The sequence below is a fragment of the Chlamydomonas reinhardtii genome, chromosome 4 (genome assembly GCF_000002595.2).
Source record: "Chlamydomonas reinhardtii strain CC-503 cw92 mt+ chromosome 4, whole genome shotgun sequence".
NCBI lineage: Eukaryota > Viridiplantae > Chlorophyta > Chlorophyceae > Chlamydomonadales > Chlamydomonadaceae > Chlamydomonas > Chlamydomonas reinhardtii.
In genome coordinates, this window is record NC_057007.1 from 2,406,839 (window position 1) to 2,428,779 (window position 21,941).

The 21,941-nt window shown below is 61.5% G+C and overlaps 4 protein-coding genes across 4 annotated transcripts; 3 read left to right on the forward strand and 1 right to left on the reverse strand.

Annotated features, from left to right (window-relative positions):
* The first annotated feature begins 642 nt into the window (after positions 1-642).
* On the forward strand, positions 643-4,600 carry CHLRE_04g221250v5 (uncharacterized protein). Its single transcript, XM_001692125.2, has 7 exons — positions 643-753; positions 826-930; positions 1,151-1,237; positions 1,874-1,920; positions 2,119-2,190; positions 3,027-3,107; positions 3,510-4,600. The coding sequence occupies exons 1-7, from the start codon at positions 714-716 to the stop codon at positions 3,585-3,587; spliced, it is 510 nt and encodes a 169-aa protein (XP_001692177.2). The 5' UTR covers positions 643-713; the 3' UTR covers positions 3,588-4,600.
* Positions 4,601-6,158: 1,558 nt separating this feature from the next.
* CHLRE_04g221301v5 (uncharacterized protein) lies at positions 6,159-14,416 on the forward strand. The gene is made up of 7 exons (XM_043061904.1): positions 6,159-6,919; positions 7,243-8,164; positions 8,359-9,097; positions 9,487-9,558; positions 9,941-10,018; positions 10,541-11,152; positions 11,343-14,416. The coding sequence occupies exons 2-7, from the start codon at positions 7,266-7,268 to the stop codon at positions 11,760-11,762; spliced, it is 2,820 nt and encodes a 939-aa protein (XP_042925256.1). The 5' UTR covers positions 6,159-6,919; positions 7,243-7,265; the 3' UTR covers positions 11,763-14,416.
* A 172-nt stretch (positions 14,417-14,588) lies between these two features.
* Positions 14,589-18,450, forward strand: CHLRE_04g221350v5 (uncharacterized protein). Its single transcript, XM_043061905.1, has 3 exons — positions 14,589-15,252; positions 15,561-16,319; positions 17,543-18,450. The coding sequence occupies exons 1-3, from the start codon at positions 14,659-14,661 to the stop codon at positions 17,858-17,860; spliced, it is 1,671 nt and encodes a 556-aa protein (XP_042925257.1). The 5' UTR covers positions 14,589-14,658; the 3' UTR covers positions 17,861-18,450.
* Positions 18,451-19,261: 811 nt separating this feature from the next.
* CHLRE_04g221400v5 (uncharacterized protein) lies at positions 19,262-21,918 on the reverse strand. The gene is made up of 4 exons (XM_043061906.1): positions 21,627-21,918; positions 21,159-21,242; positions 20,730-20,823; positions 19,262-20,328 (listed from the first exon to the last, which is right to left on the reverse strand). The coding sequence occupies exons 1-4, from the start codon at positions 21,717-21,719 to the stop codon at positions 20,195-20,197; spliced, it is 405 nt and encodes a 134-aa protein (XP_042925258.1). The 5' UTR covers positions 21,720-21,918; the 3' UTR covers positions 19,262-20,194.
* Positions 21,919-21,941: the final 23 nt, after the last annotated feature.

A 21,941-nucleotide genomic window follows, 5' to 3' on the forward strand; every position in this document is an offset into this window, starting at 1 on the left:
CACACACCCCAAACCCGGGACTACCCGACTGCGGTCACCACGCGCCTACCGGTCCGTGAACCGTATGCTGCGAGCTAAAACCCCCAGGGCTAAAATCTGCAGAGCCAGGAAGACCGCAGACAGAGACGACGGCTGACTGGGCGCCACGAGGCAAGACGCCGAGGCGCACACAGGCGAGGCATCGATGCGCCAGCCGTTGCGCCGGGCCAAGGGCGACCACGAGGGCTACCCACTACCTGCAAACACAGAAACCACTGACAACACAACACCGAAGAACTCATGCGACCAGCCGCCCGCGAGCCGCCATGGAACTTCGAACCCAAAGCTCGGCGCTGAGCGCCTGTCTGAACCCCAACCCTGTCTGAACCAATCTGATCAAAGCGCCCGGAACAGGCGACAAAAATTTGGAAACGAAAGCCAAGGTCGACAACTAAGATGTTGTGCGCCCCCACGCGAGCCAAGGCTCGCGGGCTAGGGGATGAGCCCTAGAGGCTAGTAGTTTGTTTATGGTTGGTATGGGGGTGGAGTTGGTGGTGGTGGGAGCCTGTGGGAGGGCGCCCGAACGCGGGTATTAGACACGCACGCCCCACGGCTGATGTCGGCAGATCTTATTACCTTGGAAGCCAGAGACTGCCGAAGTATCTCACGAACTTACCTGCTTGATTGCATTCAAACGTGTACCACACCTTTGACTTCCGCAGAGTCTGCACAACATGCTTTCTCTCCGAGCCAACGCCTCGTCGCGCGTCGCAGGTAGCAGCTTGAATTGTGCCCGACATTTATTGTGCCAAAGATAATCATAGCGTGCCACCGACCGACACACAGGCCGGCTGAATACTCGGGATGTGGCGGTCTGTCGTCGGCCCGCGCTTCTCCTGCCAGCCTCGCGGCCCCGCAGCAGCCACGTGTCGCACAGCATGGGCAAGGATGGTGGGTGTGCTGGGGTGCGGCTCAGGGCTTCCGGGGGGCCCGAGGAGGTGTTGCGACGACACGGGGACAGACGACCTGCCGTTGGAATCCGTCTGACCTTGCGGGGGTTTGGCCTCTCCCGGGGTCGCGGTCGCCGTCGCATGAACTCAGATACGCGCGTCCTGTGGTGCTTATCAACGCATCATCGACGCTTGTGTTGACTGCGTTGACTGTGTTGCAGTCGTTGACGGCTGGTTGGATGTGGCCAAGCTGGTAGCGGGCGGTGGCGGCAACAAGACGCCGTACGAGGAGTTCGCGGGCGCCATTGGTGAGCTTGAGAGCAGGGCATACCGGTAGTTTTGAGCTGAGCACAGCTGAGCAGAGAGAAGCGCACAGCAGAGCAGGGCAGGGTGCAGAGCTTCAGAGCAGAACAGGGCAGGGCGGAGCACTTGAGAAGAGCTGGGCTAAGCTGAGCTAAGTCGAGCACCAAAGCAGGGCAGCGCAGGGCAGCGCAGCGCAGCGCAGCGCAGCGCCGCAGGGCAGGGCAGGGCACAGCCGCAGGGCAGGGCATGGCAGGCGGCAGGGCAGGGCAGCGCAGGGCAGGGCAGGGCAGGGCAGGGCAGGGCAGGCGGCAGGGCAGGCGGCAGCGGCAGCGCCCCGAGATCTGCAAGCACGAGCGTGGGGGTCGAAAAGCATCAGGGGAGGAGGATTGGGGCAGTCGGCGCCCTTGCGAGGAGGCGTTGCGTTGGGGAGGAGGCACGCAGGGGGCGGGGAGGCACCGGCGACTTGGGGGCGACACCCGATCACGGCAGCGCCGGCGGATGGAGGGATGCAGTCTGTCACTGTCAGGACAGCTGCGGCCAAGCGCCAACACCGGTTGTTCCAATCCCTGCCGCAACTGTTGTGATTATCACGGCTGCGGTCGAATGCTTTCGTGACTGCTGGTGCGAACCTAATCCCACAGGTCGGGACATCTATGTGGACATCGCGGGCTGGCACCTGTACCTGCGGGTGCGTGTGGTTGGAGTGGGTTGGAGCGCAGGGGAGGGGAGTGACGGGGTGGCGTTGCTTTCGCCTTTCCTAGTAACGAACACGAGACGCTTGAAGACGCGGACTCTCAACAAATACACACACGCGCAGTGTGCTGCTGCACGCACGGTGTAGACCCTCTCTTTTGTGCTTCCCTGACACTCCCGGTGTGGACAACAGGACATGGGTACGGGCGTCCCCGGCAGCAGCTACAAGATGAGCCAGGCGCTGGCGCAGCAGCTGGGGCCTCAGGTGCGTGTGTGTGCGTGTGTGTTAAAGAGCACAAGGAAAACATTGCGCAAAGACAGTGTATGCGATGCAGCAAAGCGACGGTTTGCGTGTGCGTGTGTGTGTGTGTGTGTTAAAAAACGAAACGAAAGCCCGCCCAATGACGCGACGGAGTTACTTACCGATACCCACCATTTTACCGAGCGTCGCGTGACTGTCGTGACCCAGGTAGTCATACTTACCCGCGATAAGCCTGGAACCCCACGGGCGACCATTCGGCCTGACCCCGCGATGCACCTGTATGCGTCCATGCTCCGCACCCTGGGCGCGCTAAACAACGTTTACCCAGCACGCCTAATTCCCGGATTCCCGCCCGCTGGTCGTAGTCGAGCTCACCTATAGGCAAAGGTGGAAGCATGGGCATAGGGCGGCAGCGAGGAAGTGTGTGTGTGTGTGTGTGTGTGTGTGTGTGTGTGTGTGTGTGTGTGTGTGTGTGTGTGTGTGTGTGTGTGTGTGTCTTTGTCTCTGTTGTGGGCGTTCATGCCAGTGGGTGTGTGCGCGCGGTAGTCATTGCGCGCGTTGGTGGGGTCGGGCGGGCATCGGCGTCGTGTCCGTACGCGTGGTAGGAAAGCGCACGGGCAAGGAGCGAATTGCCACGTTAGCTCTCACGTCCAGCTTCCTCCTCCAAACCCCTGGTCGTGCCTTTCAAACCCAACCCCATACCTGAAACCCACGCTGAAACCCCATCCCCCATGAGCTCACCCCAGCCCACCCCGTATGCAGCTATGAGCAGCAGCAGCAGCAGCAGCAGCTGCATACTTACTCATGCATGAAACCCCACCCCATATCCCCTTCCCCAGCTGCCCAAAGGAGTGCGGGAGGCTGACGTGGAGGCCCTGCTCAAGAAGATCCCGGTCAAGCTGGGCGCGGGCAAGATCAAGGTGCGGTACGGCGTACGGCGTGGCGGGGGAGGGAAGGAAAGGGGGAGGGGCAGGAATTGCGAAATAGAGGGAGGAGGGGTGGGGAGGAGCGGTGGGGAGGAGCGGTGGGGAGGAGCGGTGGGGAGGAGCGGTGGGGAGGTCAGGGACACCAGGGGGCCCAGGGTTTCGCGGGCCACACGTACGGAGGCCGCCCGTGTGCCACACCTTGGCGCCCGTGTTGATCAATGTCGTTGACGGTGGGGGCGGAATGGCGGATCCAGTGAGTAGCTCTGGGGAGCACTCGAGCGATTTCTTTCGTTCCTGACACACATTCCCCCGCCCCCCCCCCTCACACACACACACACACACACACACACACACACACACACACACTCACACTCACACGTGTGTGTCCCCACCCAGGCCTCGCTGTACGACGTGATGCCGGCCATGTGTGTGGGCGACCTGGCGAGGCTGTGTGAGGACTTCGCGCGCCGGTGAAGCCGCGCGCCGTTTTTGTGGGGTTGTCGGTGAACCTGGGTGGGTATAGCCGGTGAAGCCGGTAAAGCGGCGGGTTGTGTGGGTTTACCCGTGTTGGTGGTGTTGGCGGTGTTGCTGGTGTTGGTGGTGTTGATGATGGCGCAGTATGCGCTTGCGGGCGGGGCGGCTGACGTTAGCAGCACGACCATTGGGCCGGGCGCCCGGGGCAATAACCAAGGCCTCAGCAAGGCCTCCGTTACTCCTGGAGAGTCTTCACATTATTGACACTACATCCCTAACTGAAGCTAGTTGGTTAGCAATTCGTCTACTACGCCTGATTCATCTGTCGTTCATCAATGCCATGATGGTCTTGGGCAATCATCGGGACGCGGGAGAACTGTGATGTGGTCACTGGGTGCCAATCGGGCTGTGTTGGCGGCCGGAGCCGTGCGGCAACTGTGAATTGGAGCTTCGTGTGGGCTGCTGTGTTCGGCTACTGTGGGAGTGGCGTACCCATGCGCATAAAGCGGTAACGGTGTGCGATGGGACAGTGTTAAGGCAGCTTGGTGAAATCCCGCAGGGTGCAGCTGATAGCGGTAACGGCACCCTCCACGAACATCATGACAGCTTTTACGGTTCCAGTGCGGGTGTGACCCTGTGTGACGGTGTGTCATCGAGCGGTTGAAACCTGCGTGCGCTGGCGTGAGTGCGCGGCATGTGCTCTCCTGTAGTTGCGCACAACTGCGATAATACCGTATATGGCCTACCCAGTCACGCGGATCTCAAATAGGTTGTGAATCCAGAGTTCTCACACCTCACAGAGTTCCAGTACGGTAATGTGCAAAAGTATGCGATCTCGTACTCGAAACAACATCAGGTGGGGTGTGAGTGTGTGACATAAAACACAGAGAGCCCCGCTTCGTGCGTGCGCGTGTCGTGTGGGGAGGACGTCAATGCGTGTTTGGTGGGGCCAACTCTAAGGCTGTACGAGTTCAGACAGCTTCAGGGCACGGTGCAATCAGGAAACTTAGCCCCTGCGCCCAGCTATCAGTGCCGACTGATCGTGGCCTGCATCGACGTTTGTTGTAGTCGATATCAGGGGGGGGCTCTCCTGGTCGATATGCAAATTAGCGGGGGGGTGCCCCCCCCTGCGCCCCCCCTCAAGCGGGGGGAGGGTTTCCCTCCCCCCGCAGGCGTGTCGTGCAGCGCGCAGAAGGGGAGGGCGGTGCAGGGGGGAGGGTTTCCCTCCCCCCGCCAGCGAGGAGGTTCGCCGAGCTGGGTCGCCGAGCGTGCTAAAAGTTCACAGCACATCGCAACTGTGCATGACTTTGCTCACCGACTATATCAACGGATACAGCTGCTCGCACATATCGTGTAAGCTTTCATCCCAGCCGATCGGAACGAGCGCGCTCTGAAATTCTTGCAAGTGCGCGCTCTGGCAGGCCAGACTGTGTCGCTAATACATCGCACTGTAAGTTATAGCTGCGCGCATTCTCGAGGAAGCCAAGAAAGCGCAGTTACCGGCTTCGTTCATACGCTGCACTCGCTCTCGCGGCCTGGAAAGAAGATCACGTATACAGGAAGCTGCGAATAATCGATCATGCTAGTTGGTTCGAGCTAAATCGCGCTGTAGCGCAAACGCACCGGGTGCGTCACACTTTCCATGGCATATGTATATAGCTGGGCTAAAGAGAATGGCGATGAGGAAGGAGGTTGTGGCGATTGGCGAAAGGTTGAAGATCGACGCCGGGGGCGGGGGTAGGAAAGCGGTTGAGCAGGGCGGTGGAACATTTGGGAGATGGGGTCTCTCAGGTGCTGCAGCCTGTGGGCGTCCCAAGCGTGCGTGGATTGCAAGAGGGACCTGCGGGCGCACCCCACGCGCCTGTGACGTGACGTGACGTGTAGTTGCGGAGTGTGATCACCCAGCCCCGGAGTCTGGACCCCAGGTAGGGGCGTGCCACCTGAAATACCCGAGCTCTTACAGGGCGCGCAGCTATGCGAGTGCCAGCGAGGTGGTGGCGGGATGTCGCTTGCTGACATTGTGTCGCAACCTGACCATGTCAAATAACTCTGCAGATAACTTGCAAGCTGCTATAGCGTTTTCCCCAGCGAGCTGCACTCGCTGAGGTCGGCTGAGGTGCAAAATCTTGAATTTTTGGATCACTGATAGCTGTTGTTTAAAGCTCATAAGTCGACCGCATATGGAGTAAGAACGGGCCGAAAACAATTTGGCCGAAGGCAACCAGCCTGGGGCAAGATGCGATCGAGCAGGCCTGCCCCCACTCACCCCGACATGTGTCAGGCGTGAGCCATCCTTGTGAAAGGGTTTCCAACCTGCGCAAACTGCTTTTCCGGATGGGAGCGAGCACTGGCGTGCAGAGCGGGTCCTCTGAGCGGGCCTCGCTCGTTCACAAATTACGACATTAACCGCTCCTCGACCGTTGTCCGCGGGCCACGTGCGAGTCTGGTCGCGTTGGAGCTGCAGCCCAAGCTCACTCAGGCGCGGCTGCCATCCCCGGAGCAGGCTAGCACCACCCCGCGCGTGTGCTTAAGTTCCGAGGAGCGGTTGACAGCCTAACCGACACACCCCTCAGTCAGTCGGCAAAACCCCAGTTGACGCAAAGTGTGTTCACGGCCAAGCATGTCCCGCACTCCTGTGCAGCTGCAATCCAAAGCTGGGAGCGCTTTCAGAGCGTTACACGATTGTGGCCCTTTGTGGCGCAGATGACGGCCAGGCCCATGCAATCTGCGCGCGCCGGGCGTCGTGCCGCACGTTGTGCCGTCGGCCGCAAAACCACAAGGGTTTTGCCAATCGGGGCAACGCAACCTGCTGCGCACAAATTAATAACTTAAGATGGGGCACTCTCGCATCTGTAGTTCCTAAGGGCAGTACCCTGAGAGCGCGGCGGGTGCGATGGACCTTTGCAGGTCCTCGCCTGTCGCTCATTAAACTTTTGCCGCCCGCACCGCCATACAAACACGCTTCGCCCCTTAAACACAGCCTCTGGAATTCACACTCGGGCGTTTACGAACACGGCGCTTCCAGCGGGAGTCCAACCCAACCGCGGTAGTATCAGAACGACAGTGCGGGCGAAGTTAGCTCTTTGACAGTGAGAACTCATACAACTTTATACAATCTCTCTCTGCGCGCAACTGGACTTGCGCGTGCCTCCGCCAGGGACGCATCGACGCTTGCGAGGCCCTTCCGCCCGCTGCGGCTAACATCAGCATTAATAACAAGCAGCAGTTACATTACTGCTCACGGCCTCTGACTTGTGCCAGCATTCCAGCTTGGCCAGGCCACCTGGCGCTTGCTCCTGCGCGTCGCCGATCGATGCGCGCCCAGTGACAAGGTAGGAATCACTCATTGTGCAATCTAAATTGATTTATGATGCTAGGTTTGGGAGGGCCGGCGCCAGGGTTCAGAAATCGGGCGAGCCGTTGATTCGCAACGGTATCAGGTTGCCAGAGACCGCGGCATTGTGCAACTGTCGGGTAACTATTGTGCGAATCTAATGAGACGTTTTCTTGCGGAAAAGGGGGCCCGTTGGCGCTCGTTTGGTCCTCAAGGCCCCGCCCCCGCCCGACGAAACACGCGGTAGTGTGGAGAATGCGGAAATGCATGCAACGTTCACATGCAAACTTGATTCCCTGGTGCTCTGGCTCTGGCTCGCAGCTGTTCGACGCATCGTCGATTTAATGTACATCGCACCCAGCGCACCAACGTCCGCGGCCCAAGTTGACAATACTGGTTTCACGGAACATCAGGCATCAGACCATGCAGCGGGCGCGGGCCAGGGTCCAGACTACGCCCGAAAACTAGGCGCCTGCTGCGGCGTGGCGCCTTCCGCTCCAGGCCTCGGGGTTGCATTTCGCCGCACAAGCGACAGTCGGTCGACGCCGCAGCCGGCACCGCCTGACTCGCTGGAATCCCCAGATCATCCGTTCCGCGGGACCTTGCGCGCCTCTTGCGAAAGTCCTTTCGCGCTTAAAGCCCCCTCGATGCAGGCCCCAGACGTGGTTATGAGTGAGGCCTCCTCAGGAGCTGCGGGTGGGGCCGCCGACTGCGTGGCTGACGCCCGGTGTGACAAGGCGGGAGGGGACATGTGGTCTCGAGCCTCCTCAGCAAGCAAGCCAACCGTGGCGGGCAGCGCATCAGCCGCCGGCGCTTCCGCCGTCGCGTCGCCGGAAGGCAACGCCGCGGCTGTCGCAGCTGCTGCCCCCCGCACGAGCAGCCCGCCGCCGACGGCTGTAGCAATGGCGGCTGCGGCAGCAGCGGCGGCAACAGCCACCGCAGCCACAATGGCGGCGCCGCTGCACTGCCACGCCTCCTCGGCGTCACCCTCCCCTGACGGCCTGGGTTTCAGCAGCGGACCTTTGAGTGTGTCAGCTCTGGCAGACGCGGCAATGGAGCCTGCGGCAGCGCACGGCAGCGGCGGTTCCCGCACAGGCGCTGCGGGTCCCACCGCTGCCGCTGCGGCCGCAGCCGCGGACGCCGTGTTTGCAATTGCGGGAAATGAGGCCCCCCGGGCGCACTCAGACGCCGCGGCAGCCGCAGCCGCCCTCTACCAGGCTTCTGATACGGCCCAAGCCTTCAGGTGGGCGCAGTCCGCTTCAGCCTTGCGGACTGTTTTGTGTTTCATTCTGGATGCAAGCGACAAACTGTAGCGGTTTACGAAATTCACAAACGGGGTACAGCTATCTGCGATGAATGTTTTTATGTTTCTGTTGACGAGCGCGCGTGTGACTAAGCCTAACCTTCGCGGCCTGCGCCCCGCTTATCTGCTTGCAGGAATGACCTGGCCAAGCAAGGTCAGCTACAGCGGCACCTGCGCGACCGCACCACTCCGGGCTGGCCAGCAGACGGCGGGGCCGGCGGCGGGCCAAACCCCCAAACGCCCCGCGGCGCAGCCGCTTCTGCAGCTACTGCCACGGCAGCGGCCCCCGCCGCCGCTGCTACTGCCGCCACGCCGCCAGGCCCCACGCGGGGCCCCACGCCCAGCGGTGCCCACAGTGGCGCTGTTGGGCCCAGTTACTCACACAGCCTGCAGCCCCCACCAAAGACGCTGGTACCAAACCACTGGCTGTCACCGTCGCCGACGCACAGCTCGGGTGACTCGCACCGCAGCAGCCCCGACGGCAGCAGCCCTCCCCCCGCCGCCGCGAGGACTCAGTCCACCTGCTGCCCCGCCGCCTCGCCTGCTACAGCCCCCGCGATAGCCACTGCCACAACTGCCACTGCCACAACTGCTGCTACTGCTGCCGATGACGCCACCCCGCCGGGTCCTGCAGGGCCGCCAGCGCTTGCGGCAGCCGCCTCGCCGCCGCGGAGCGGGGCTGTGGGTGACGCCCCACCGACAGGGGCCGGGCACCAGCACCAGCACCTACTACAGCCTCCGCCGCTGCCGCTGTCGCCGCATGTCCGGCGCGTGCTGGTGGAGTGGATGGGCGAGATGTGTGCACAGCTGGGCCTGGGCTCAGCGGTGTTGTTCAGTGCGGTGGCCTACCTCGACTGCTTCAGCGCGGTGCAGGTGTGCGTGTGTGCGTGCGAGCGCAAGAGGAAGCAACGCGTTTGTGCGGAAAAGATGCGTGTTTATTGGAGGTTTGTTGAGAGATTTTTTTGTGAGGCGTTGGGAGGGGGCTGTGGGGATGTGTCTCGGGAGATCCCGTGGCCTGAGAGGGGTCAGTTGCGTGAAGCTGTGGTACCGCAGCTAGCTAGCGCCTGCCAGCAGTTGCGTGGATTGTTGTGATTTGGTTTTCCAGGCGGTGGCTGGATTGATGGGTGCAACCCATATGCAGAACCTGCCATGTATCTGGCTGGCCTGTCGTAGCCTGTTGCGGCTCCACCGGACAACCCCGTCATGGTCACACGGGCTTTCCCACCCCCGTGCCGTGACGTGGCCCCTCTGCCAAACCACAGGTCGTCAGGACGCCGGACGGGGTTCTACAGCTGCTGGCAATCACATGCTTGGCGCTGGCATGCCGTCAGGAGGTGTGTTGTGCCCCACAACGACACGCCCGAAAACCTTTGCTTTGCAGTACCGGAGAAACGTGCTAGGCCACCGGCGCCGTTGTTTGTATTGCATTGTTGTGCAGTGGGGGTAGTGCGGGCTCGGGGTTTTGGGTGATTTCCCTTCCTCGCTCGCCGCACATCGCCTGGAAGGCACGGGGGAAGGCTGGGGCGCGCGTCGTATTTTGCCAGCTGTGACTAATAGTCTCCCGTTTACAAACCCTAGTTTGCCACCGAAGCTCATTAATATTGGCGTGTCTTATATGACTCTCGCGGATTATGTTCAAGCTTACAACTGCGAGCGAGCCTGGAACCAACCCCCAAAAAACCGATTTGGTAAAAAAACGATCTTTCTCGCTCGCAGGGTTCCATCTCGCGCCTGTCGACCGCCAAGTGGGCCGGCGTGGTGGTGGACCCCACAGACGGCCAGCCGTTGTACACGGTGAGGCGGTGATGGATTCACACGTTGCTGCAGGTCCAGACCATGACCACACATACATGAACTCAAGCAGTGCCGTAGCATGCGGCTGTCGGCGCCCCCGACCGTCCTCACGGGTCATCATGCTAGTTTGTGCAGGTCCCGTATCCTGCCACCCAGCACCCTCGCCCCACCCCACGCCGTCCAGCCATCCAGCCATGCCTCTCCCACACGACCGCCACATCCTTGCGCACAGTCGGGCCCCACACGCACCCCAACCCTTCCCCCTCTTCCTGAATGCCTCTGCCCCCCTCCTCTGTCTGTACTCGGCGCTCCATTGCGTCATCCGGTAACCCTGCCACTCTGCATGATGGAGTCTTGCAGCCTCCTCCTCCCGCGCCCCGTGCCCCCCGTCCCGCCCCCTTCCCGCCTCGCCTCCTGCTGACATGTCTGGCACCCCCGCTGGGTCCGTCTCGGCGTTCTTGGCATTTTGGAATGAAATGTTTGCTCCCTCCCCTCCCATTCTCACGCTCGCTCGCCTGCCAGGCCGAGGACGTGGGACGCATGGAGTGGTTGCTACTGGAGAGTCTGGAGTGGCGCACGCAGCTGCCCCACCCGCTCAGCTCTCTCACCCGCCTGCTGCACGCCCTTGGAGAGGCCCCCGGGCTGGAGGCCTGGGCACGCCGCGTCGCCGGCGGCGGACAGCAGCCGCAGCTACAGCCGCCGCAAATGGGCGGCGGCTTGGCGGCGGCGGCGGAGCACCAGCAGCAGGGGCAACAGCTACCGCCGGCGGGGGCACTGCCGGCGCCGGCGTCGCCCTTGCCGGCGGCGCCGTCGGCACGGCCGGCCACCGGCGGCGGCCACGGCGGCGGCCACGCTGGCATGGCGGCGGCGGCGGCGGCGGCGGCGGCTGGCGTCGTGCCCATGCAGACGGACGATGCGGCGACGGACGGGGATGAGCTGTATGCTGATGAGCAACTGTCGCCGACAGAGGTCGGGGCTTGGCACCAGCCGTACCACCAGCAACAGCAACAGCCTGCGGGGTATGGCGGTGGCGCAGCGCCGCCGGCAGCGGCGCAGCCGGCGGCGCCGCTGCTGCTACTGCTGCAGCACCAGCGGCACCAGCCCGACCTGCGGGTGCTCGCGTTACAGATCCTTGTGAGTTATCAGGGCAGCTAGAGTAGGAAGGCGAAAGCCTTACATGACATACCTTCTCGACCTGACAGACTGAGCCCACCCGACCCCAATCTATCCCTTTCTCGCACGCACCGACCCGATATCCTAATGCCCCTGCTCCTGCTCGCGCCGCCTGCTATCCCCTCGCTCGCTTCTCTCACCCGCCGCACAGGAGCTCTCGCTGATGGGCTGTAGCTACACCTGCTTCGCGCCCAGCACGATGGCACTCACCTGCCTTGCTACTGCCGTGGCAGCTGCTGCTACAGCCGCCGGCACCTGCGCCCCGCTGCCGCGGCAGCGGCAGCAGCAGGGAGGACGGGAGCAGCAGCAGGAAGTGGGGGAGGGGGAGGAGGGACCGCCCGCCACTCCGATTGGCGTGACGGTGGCGGCAGCGCGGCGGCAGTCACGCCCACTTCTGGAAGGCGCTGTTTACCCGCCGCTGCTGCAGGCGATTCGGGATGAGGCGACCGCGCTGGCGGCGGCGCTGGCGGTTGCGTTCGGCATCGTGCAAAGCGAACTGGCTCCGAACTTACATTCTTGCATTACCGCCGTGCATGCACTCATCACAGGCTCGATACCATGGGTACAGTAATCATGACGTGGATGCGAAATTACAAAGACGGGACAACTTATGACGTGCGTTTTTGCGCGGATCGGTACGAATAAGCACGCGTACAACACCGGGCAGCGCAGGCGCGCAATCAAGGCAAGCTAGCTCTAGGGCTGGGTGACATAGCACGGATGTAGTTTCTGTTCATGACAGATCAGTTAATGCCAAACTGCACGCGTCTGAAGGCGCAGGGGTGGTATGGGGTACCTGTCCCACCAAGGCTCTGGTCACCCCAGGATTGGACCGACTTGCTTGACATGCTTTGTGCCGCGACCTCCAATCCCAATCCAATCCATGGAGGTGTGACCGGCGCCGGGACCAATCCTATACTCCCATACCACCCCTCAGAAGGAAGAGATGGCAATCGGTATTCTCTTCGGGAAAGCAAAATGTAGAACAGTGCCCGGCATGTAAGCCGCGGCCTCAGTCATCAGGCATCATGGTTGGCAGGGATTCGCACGGAGAATGCATCAGCATGAGGCGAAATACTTCTTTGTGTGGAGGATGCATGTATGTAGAATTGCATGGCAAGTCAACGTCACCAGTCATGCGTGTTGCGTATGTGTGCAGATGTGCCAGTGGGGGTTTCATAATCTGTTTAGCCCAGCTGGAGATCAGCAGGTCAGCTGCGTCCGCGTGGTTAGTTGCGGGCCAGCGGTGACAGATGCGTTGATGTTATTAGTTGGTACGGTTCCCGACAGCCGGGGACCGAGTGTGGCACAGAGAGGCTCCCCAAAGGCTCAAAGTTTTATATTATGATGGTTGATGTTCGTTTCTTGCCGGCGCTGTGCACGCCGTAGCCGTTTGCAGGCACATTCACTGTTGGCTCATACAGCGCATAGGCACCAGCATCAGTATAGTGTGAGCATCTGTGGATTGTTTGGCAAGTCATCCGGTAGTATGATAGTTGCCAGCAGTAGCTACTCGAATCAAAGGGTCCGTTCTGCATTGTGTGCCGTCGCCAAGGCGGTCGCGCGCCTCTGGCGGCGGCCGGGGGGAGCTTTGTTTCCAGCTCGCTAGCTAACTAGCTAGCTAGCGACAGAGAATGCAGGGAAAAGTCAAGTCAGTTGCGGGATGCAGGCTGGCATCGCGGTAGGCGTGGTGGGGGCATTGCTTCTGGTATGCCACGTGGCTGTCCGTGACGCACCGGCACCGCATGTGGCTGTAGAGATTTAGAACTCTAACTACATACTACGAAGCTGAGCTAGCCTTCTCGTGGAGCTTGTTGCTCATAGAACAGCAGGGCCGCCCCAGGCGATAAGCCCACATGTTTTTACGGCTCAGCGTTGGTCCTGCAGGTTAACAGATAGACTGTTGGGACGCTGAGCAATATCGTAGGAGTGTATGAGGTACCCTTCGTTGGCTTCTGTGGGGTACCTTAAGTGGGGAGGGGCCGCAGAGCGTTGGGACGAAAGCATGTTGCTGCAGAGAGTTACTTCGTGAGGCTGGGCGATTGGGTGGCGGTTAGAGTTATCATATGCTACAGCGCTTTCAGAGCAAAGCAACGAGAAGGCTTTAACATATTGAACGTCGTGCCAGCAGGCAGGCGTGAAGGCGACGCAGGACGGGCGCAATTAAAGTGGGAGTGTTACAAGGTAGGTGGTGCGGCTGTGATGATACTGCAGAGATCGAACAACTCAAAAGCAAGCCCGAAGCCTTTTTTTGTACGGGGGCGACTCGGATGGGGGGGGGGGGTGTTATGGGGTTCGGTGGCAAAAGAATGGAGAAGCGTGGGTGAAAATGCTTGCATATATAGATTGGTGGTGGCCCCGGGCCGGGTTGTTTATACCCGATTTCCGCAGTACTGTATTCATGGTGGAATATTCCTCAGGAGGTGGGGTAGCCGATAGGAGAAGCGCACACGTCAGCGCGAACGGTGCGATGGGTCGTGTCGGGCAGACGAAGAGCAGGCTTTGCCTGGCATGTTTATTCACGCTCGGTTTGTTTCGGACCTTAGAAGTTCTGGCTGTGAGACAGCAGCCGGGTCCCGTAGGCGTGCAAGAGCAGAGCGCTCATTGGTTAGCTGATAGAGGTTACATGTGGTTAGCTGATAGAGGTTACATGTGGGACGACAGCCGTGGACTAAGCCAGGGCCCCAAAAACATACGAGACACGCACGCTCACCCGAGGAGAGATCCCCGAATGACCCCCATGCTCCTCGCCTCCGGAGAGGGGAGGAACCCCAGGCCCGGCTCACCGCACTCCCACCCCGCGCCCCCACCCTTTCCCCTGCTGTGTTCTCTGCGTGACAGACAAGCAACGCCGCCTGCCCATATCTTGTCCCGACCACTAGAGCTCGGGTAGCTGGGCTCATGGGCTAAGTTGAGTTCGGGAGGAGGTTTGACGGGGGTGGGGGAGGAGTCGAGCCGCATAGTGACAGGTGGGTTGGGCATGCTGCTGCGCACATTTGTGTTTTGAAGCGCTTCATTGCATTTGAGGATGGCAACGGCCCTGTGTAGCAGCATCGTCGTCAGCGGTGTGCAAGGGTATGCACCGCTGCCTTCACCTGCTCCCTGTGAGCATGTGAGTGGCTCAGTGGCCGGAAAACGTAAGACGTGGGGCATCTATGGGGATGTTTGATCCTTGATTACATCGGTCTGGAAGGGGCGACGATGAGTTTGTAACGACCCCTTCACCATTCGTGAATGTGCATGGTAACCATTTGGTTAGCCCCTGTTTATCGAGCTGCAGCCCCAGGGGGACAGGTGCGATGCGCAGCTGGGGTAAACAGCCAGCTGGGGGTGTCCGGGTTTGGGCACGCGCGCCAGTCCAGACTGATGTGTGCTTGACTGAAACAGATGGAATAGAGTCGACATATATGTGAGAACTACTTCATAGGGACACACCAACCTTTTCGCACTGAGCTGTCTCAGCCAAAATGAAGTTCCCGACCCTGCCCGAGGTAGATAAACGTGACCGCGATGAGCCCACCGATACATTGATCAAGTCATTGCTTGATGAGGAGCAGGCCAGCAAGAAGCAGAAGAAGGGAGGCGAAAATGCGGGACCGTCGACAGCGGCGCCAGCTCCCGTGCGGAGAGGCAAGACGCTTGCAGAAATTGAAGCTGAGGAGGGCGGCCCTGTCAAGGAAAGCCTGGTCGGCATGGCCCACACGCGACGAGCCGAGAACCGGAAGAAGCGCGAGGAGCGGGACATAGGCGACACGGACGTGTCCGTCGCCAACACGGAGCGTTTTGAAAAGGAGGGCCTTGAAGTGGAGGAAGAGGATGGTATCCAGTTTGAGCCGTTCAACTTGAAGGCGGAGCGCGAGGAGGGTGTCTTCGATGCTGATGGCAACTACGTCTACAAGAAGAAGGAAGGCGAGGAGGGCGAGGACGGCAAGGACGCTTGGCTCGCCTCGGAGGAGGCCAAGGTGGTCAGCGATGAGGTCCGTAAGCGGATAGAGGAGCAGCGCGCAAGGGCGGAGGTGGCGCAGCGGCAGGCGCCGCTGACAGAGCGGCAGATTGCACAGGTGGGGCCGTGGCGCGCAAGACCGCTTGAGCGTGCGAGTCTATGCCGCAAGCCCGTAGGTTCTCAGGTTTAGAAGGTTGTGCAGCTCCGCAGTGCGGGGTGTTACGCTGTATCCGTAATTCGTGTTGGGACTGCGGTTGGCCGGCGTACGGCGTACGGTGCGGCGCCACAGTTGCATGCGAAAAATGACGCGCAGTCCGTCTTCCGTCACCCGTTAACCCTGACCTTTCTCGCATGCTGCGATCCAACCACGTGCTCGGTTTACAACATGAGCTTGCACTCATCACTTTTTACATCTCATGCCCGCAGCGGAAAGCCGACATGGCTGCACTCATGCTCCCCGGAGAGACCGTCACCCGCGCACTCAAACGCCTGGGCGGCGGCGGCGGCGCAGCCGGCGGCGCCGCGGGCTTGGGCCGTGCCATGGGTAAACGCGAGCGCGCCAGGCTGCAAGCGCAGCAGGCGGCGGTGGCGGCGGGCGCCGCCGACGGTGAGGCTGGCAACCAGGCGCAGCAGCAGCCCCAGCAGGAGGGGGAGGCGGCGGCGGAGGCGGCGGCGGCGCGACAGGCGGCATTTGTACGGCTGACGGATCTGGCGGACGACCTGCTCAGTGAGGGCGAGATGGAGATCTACGGCTGTACGACGGAGGAGCTGATTCGGTCCGCGCGCATGTGGCTGCCGCAGCTGGCGGCGGCGGCGGCTGGGCAGGCGCCGGCGGCGGCAGCGGTCGGCGCCGCGGGCGCGGTGGCGCCGGCGGCGCCGGGCGAGGGCGTCAAGTCGGTGGCGGTAGACAGCGATGAGGACATGTTTGGGGACAGCGATGATGAGGGCAAGAAGGGGTCGAAGAAGGAAAAGGAGGTGACGGCGGTGGCGACGCCCACGGCATCGGCGGCGCCAGCCGCCGCGCCCGTGGCGGCAGCGCCGCCAGCAGCGCCGGCGGGGGTGCCGTCAGGCGGCGGTGGGCCGGGGGCGCCGCCGGCTAAGAAGCAGCGACGGGAGGCTGGCGGCGACGGGGAGGAGGTGGACTACGGCAGCTGGCCGGTGAAGGAGCTGAAGCGCTTGCTGCAGGTGGGGCGGAGGAAGGGTCAGGGATGGGCAGAACCGGGGAGGAGCAGCGAAGTGCTTGCTGCAGGTGGGGCGGAGGAAGGGGCAGGGAAGGGTCAGGGTGCCCAGGGAAGGGGCAGGGAATGGGCAGGGGCAGGGAAGAGGCACGGAAGGGGTACGGAAGGCGCAGGGAAGGGCACGAGGGAAGGGGCAGGGAAGGGGGAGGGAAGGGACACGGAACGGGCAAGGAAGGGGTAGGGGAGGACCAGGGAAAGGGCAGGGGAGGACCAGGGCAGGGCGGGGCGGGGATGGGCAGGGCAGGGCAGGGGAGGAGCAGGGCAGGGCAGGGGAGGAGCAGGGAAGGGGCAGGGGCATGATGGCATGATGCTGCTTCACCCCACACCCAAGCACGCCCTGTGCGCTGGCCCCCTCTCCCTTATGCGGCTATAGCAGCCGCACACAGACACACGCACACACACACACACACACACACACACACACACACACACACACACACACACACACACACACACACACACACACACACACACACACACACACACACATAACCCTCTCCCTTTGTGCTTTCCTAACGCGCGCGGGTGCACACACACACACACACACACACACACACACACACGAACAGCGGGCGGGAATCAGGGCATTAGGCGTGCTGGGTCACCGTTGTAGCGCGCCCAGGGCGCGGCGCATACAATGCATATGGGTGCCACTCGGGGTCAGGTCGTTCGTCGATCGCCCGAGGGGGGGGTTCCAGGCTTTTTGCGGGTAAGTATGACTACCGGGGTCGACGCGGCTACAAGAGGCTCGGTATCGGTAGGTATCCGTAAGTAACTCCGGCGCGCCGTCTGGGGGGGCTCGTTTTGTTGTTTTCGTTTCAACACACACACACACACACACACACACACACACACACACACACACACACACACACGCGGAGACACACACACATACACACGCCCCCCCCCCACACACACACATATGCACGCACACACGCACACACACACACACAGACACACACACACACACACACACACACACACACACACACACACACACCGTATCCGTAAGTAACTCCGTCGCGCCGTCTGGGCGGGCTTCGTTTTGTTGTTTTCTTTTCAACACACACACACACACACACACACACACACACACACACACACACACACACACACACACACACACACACACACACACACACACACACACACGCACACACGCACACGCAGGAGCGCGGCGTGGACGCCAGCAGCATCGTGGAGAAGGGCGACCTCGTGGCGCGAGTGAAGGAGGTGCTGGCGGCGGCGGCCGTAGCAGCGGGGCCCGGCGGCAGTAGCAGCGGCGGGCCGGGCGGCAGCAGCAGCGGCGGGCCGGGCTCGTTTGAGGCGCCGGCGGGTTATGTGTTCGATCCTACGAGCGGCTATTTTTTCAGCGAGGCCAGCGGCATGTTTTATGATACCAGCACTGGCGGCTACTGCCAGGCCTCCACAGGAAAGTGGTACTATCTGGACGCAGGGAGCGGCAGCTTCGTGGAGTGGAAGCAGTAGCGGCTGTAGCGGCTGTAGCAGTGGCCGCTGTGGTGGAGGGGCGGTGGGAGCAGTAGCAGCTGCGGTGGAGGGGCGGTGGGGGCAGTAGCAGCTGCGGTGGGGTGGCAGTGGGGGCAGTAGCTGTCAGCAGCAGCCGCGGCGGGCGAGTGTCGATGCCTTTGACGAATGGCCGCGCTGACGGGGCGAGGGCGGGGGCTTGGGCGGACGGACACGTGCGTGTCAGGGTGGGCCGGCCGGTTGCAGGCGCGTGATACTGCGTTACATGGAGGAACTTGCGGTTGAGTGCGGTTGAAAGAGGAGGAGGAGGAATGGGGCGTGAGGATGCTGGCGTACGTACGTGCGTATGTGTTCTTGCACTACCGTATTCTGTGCCTACTGGGGGGCTGGTGGCCACTGCGTGCCGTAGCGGACCAGGCTTGTGCAAACACGTTTCCAGCACGGCAGTGTGGCGCTCATATGACGCCGGTCGCCTGATTGCAGGTGCGCTATCACTCTGCGTCGCGCGCGGTGTGGCGTCGTACAATGTCTGCGTGGTGCTGTCGCCTGGCCGGGCGCCCGGAGCGTGAGGAATGCGCGTCAGCAAACCTCTATGAGCCAGCCAGCGCGATCATCGGTGCAGTACGGTAGCTGCGAACCCACGTTGCGACTCAAATCCCTGACACGCCTTGTGGGGTTTGTGGGCCGGGGTTCTACACCCTTCTCCCTTAGACTACGCTTCTCACCACCCTCTGCTCTTGCTCGTACTAGAAATTCAACGGCGCGGCAGTGCGCCAGTGCGGCATGCATCCCGAGTCCAAGCCCGGCCGGCACCCAGATACAGGAATGGCCGCACCTCGCTGCCTGCCGGCCTTGGATACATCAGCCCTTGGCCCGATGCGTGCGTGCACAGCCGTGCAGCACCCCCCCCCTCATTGAGGCCATCTCGCCCGGTCTTCCCCGTCACGCCAACTCGCCAAGTTCATTTGCCCAGTCAGCGGCACGCACCTGGTGTCGGCAGCCGGCTGCGAGTGCGCGAATCAGTGCTCGTATATTCCATCTACACTGTAGAAATCTGCCCAAAATCTGCCGAAGGCGGAGAAGAAATTTTGGGTTTGGGTGCCGCGCATCTACGCAGGTGTAAACGTTTTTGGGCAAAAATGGGGGAAGCGTAGACGTTTTGGGAGGCTTGGGGGCTTAAGTAAATGCCGCGGTCAGGGTCAACTACGCATGTGTAGATGCCGGGTGCCTGAGGGCATCTACAAGAGCACTGGAGCGAATGCCTTGTTGCTGTCAATGCTTCTATGCCGCTACGGCCGCTACGCCGGTACGTGATGTTCTGCTCCCCGTGCGGCCCCGTGTGCTGGTTTGCATGATCCTGTTGAGTGCCGACTTGTCGAACACAGGTACAGAGCTTGGTACAGAGGTAAAATCCTTTTACAGAATGGGCTGTTATCGAGTGGGCTCTGCTGGTACGCAATAAACTCCACACCCCGTCAAGAATTGCCACAGGCTGGAATCACCGCAGTCCTTCGATGCACCCGGCTGACCTCCAGATATGCGGCAAAAGCACGAGATACCGCACACGGTAATCGCACACAGCGTTCCCGAACCCCCAGCCCAGCCAAGAGCCCAGCCAACGTCAGTGAAGACGAACCCAGACAAACATACGGAAAGTATCTAAAGCCCGGGAGGTATCACTAATCAGCCTTTCGCGTTCCGTCCCGGCACATTCAACTGGTTCACTGACTGGTTCAGCCCCAAACTGTGATGCACGCAGCGTGCAGCCATCACTGCGACCGTACCACCCCTGCAAATGCGCATGATGCCAACCCAGTCACGCCCCAGGCGCGCCGCATGCATCGCCCGACACCGGCCAACCCTTCTTCCGCCCCCATGACTTTCGCACGTGTGGTATTCTCGACTTCTGTGCACACCCAAACGCGAATGCTGACGCATGGACCACCCTACGCCCACAGCCCTGTGTTGCACGCTACTGACTGGGTCTACCTCGCTCATGCAAGCTAGACAAAAGAACTGTTGGGAGGGAAACAAACATACGCGTCCCTACCCCCTAGATGTATGCCCCACAGCCCCTCACAATTACGTCCCGAACGCCCGAACAGCGAAACCAAGCCGCCAACACCCCCACGCCACCGCCGCCGCCCGCAACCACACCCATCTCCTCCGTCTCCAACCCACAGCTCCGCCAACCGACCCGCAAAGTCAGCAACGCAAGCAAGCTCATGCGTCAGCCCAGCCAGCCAGCCAGCCTAGCGAACAAAGCCCGACACACACATACCCGCGCCCGCGCCCGCACACGCACACGCTTCTCCCTACACGCGAGCCCGAGCCCCCTTACAAGCCGCCCAGGCTGTTGCGTGCGGAGCTGGTGGAGGGCGGCGCGCCGAACACGGCGATGTGCGCTCCGACGGCGATATTCTCAACGGGCAGCTCCTCAAACATGGTGTTGACGCGGTAGGCGTCCAGGTCTGTGTGTGCGTGTGTGTGTGTGTGTGTGTGGCGGAGGGGGCGGAGGGTGCGTTGGGGTTGGGCTACATTCAGGATTAGCAACGGAAATGGTAGGCGCTAGGGTTGGGTGGGTGGATAGGTGGAGTGGGGGTTGGGTCGGGTCGGGTGGAGGTTGGGTGGGTTGGTGGACGTTGGTTGTGTTGGAGGCTTAAGGGGCGAAAGCCCACATGCCGTTCCCTTGCGAGCCAAACACAACAGGCCGTTCAGCACGCCCCACCACGCGGCCGCGTATTGGAACCGTTAGCGAGCCGCGTGCCACCGCCAGCAGCCACGTGTAAACCACGCGCGCTCGTGCGATGCCCCCTTGCGAACGCAACAGCCTCAGTGGCCCCAATGCTGCCGCACGCCGTTCTGTCCTCACCTGGGAAGGCGGTGATGAGCAGAGGGATGAGCTCCGCCACCAGGGTGCGCCGGGCCTCAGCCGTAATCTGCTGGGCGCTGCTGCGCACCTTGACCTGTGAGGGGGTTGGGAGAAGAATGGGAGGAAGGGCACGGCGGATGGGTGAGGGCCGTGTGTGTGACTGTGTATGGCTGGATGCGGTGGGGGTGGCTGGATGGGAATGGAGGGGGGCGTGTGGGAGTGAGACAGGAGGATGGGAGCGTGAGCGGACAGCGGGTTCCGGCCCATCCTGCTTGCACGACAATGGTTTGAGTCCGATCGCAGAAGGGGCGATGGGTGGGTTGCGATCGAAAAGGGGGGCCAGGGCTAAAGGAATTCCCCACACCTGCTGACACCGTTGCCCTGATCGCCACCCCACTAGTCGTGCGTCTGCCTTACTCCCGCACTTACATACACGGCGGTCTTGTCCACGTCATTGCCAAAGGCAAAGTACTGGTTGTCCAGGATCAACGTGTGGACATGGCCGGGAGGGACCTGTTTTGCCGGAGTCCCAGGAGGCACGGGGAGCGGGTACACCCAGGCGCGCAAGTGAGAAGTGAAAGCACGGCCGTGTTCGCTCAGCTCCACTGCTCCGCACGGCCCACGCGCCCAGGACGTTCTGGGGCTGCCACCTCGTGGTCTGATGCCCATACATGAAGTTGACATGCGTCGCGGTGCAGCTCAAACAGGGAGAGTGCACCTGCTTTGGCCTTCAGAAATGGCGTGACAGGTTGCCCCGATACACCCCGCATGCACCCAAAGACAACCAGTTTAGCTATTCCTTAGATATCTGGCGCCACAAACATCCCTCTCCCCGGCTCCAGGCGCTCCCTCGCAGGTGCAGCGCGTGGCAGCTCCATACGGAACGCTGCAACTCACCCGCACTTCATGCGCGAACAGGTCCGTAATGCTCTTTGACAGGGCCTTCTTGTCATCAAGAGGCTTGTTCACAATAATTTCGATGACAGGCATTTTGGGTGGAAATTGACTCGCGCGCGGTTGGAGTTGGTGTTCGAAGTTACAGAACAGCAGATGCGGAAGTTCAGTAGCTTATGTGTATTTTTGTGTGACCTAGGCCTGCGCCAGGGGCAGGTCGGCCCTTGTTGCGGATCCAAGTGCAAAAATCATGGTGGCGCCTTCTGTGCACGCGCGCAACTGATAGGAGTATCGAACCAAATGAACTAATTGTTGATA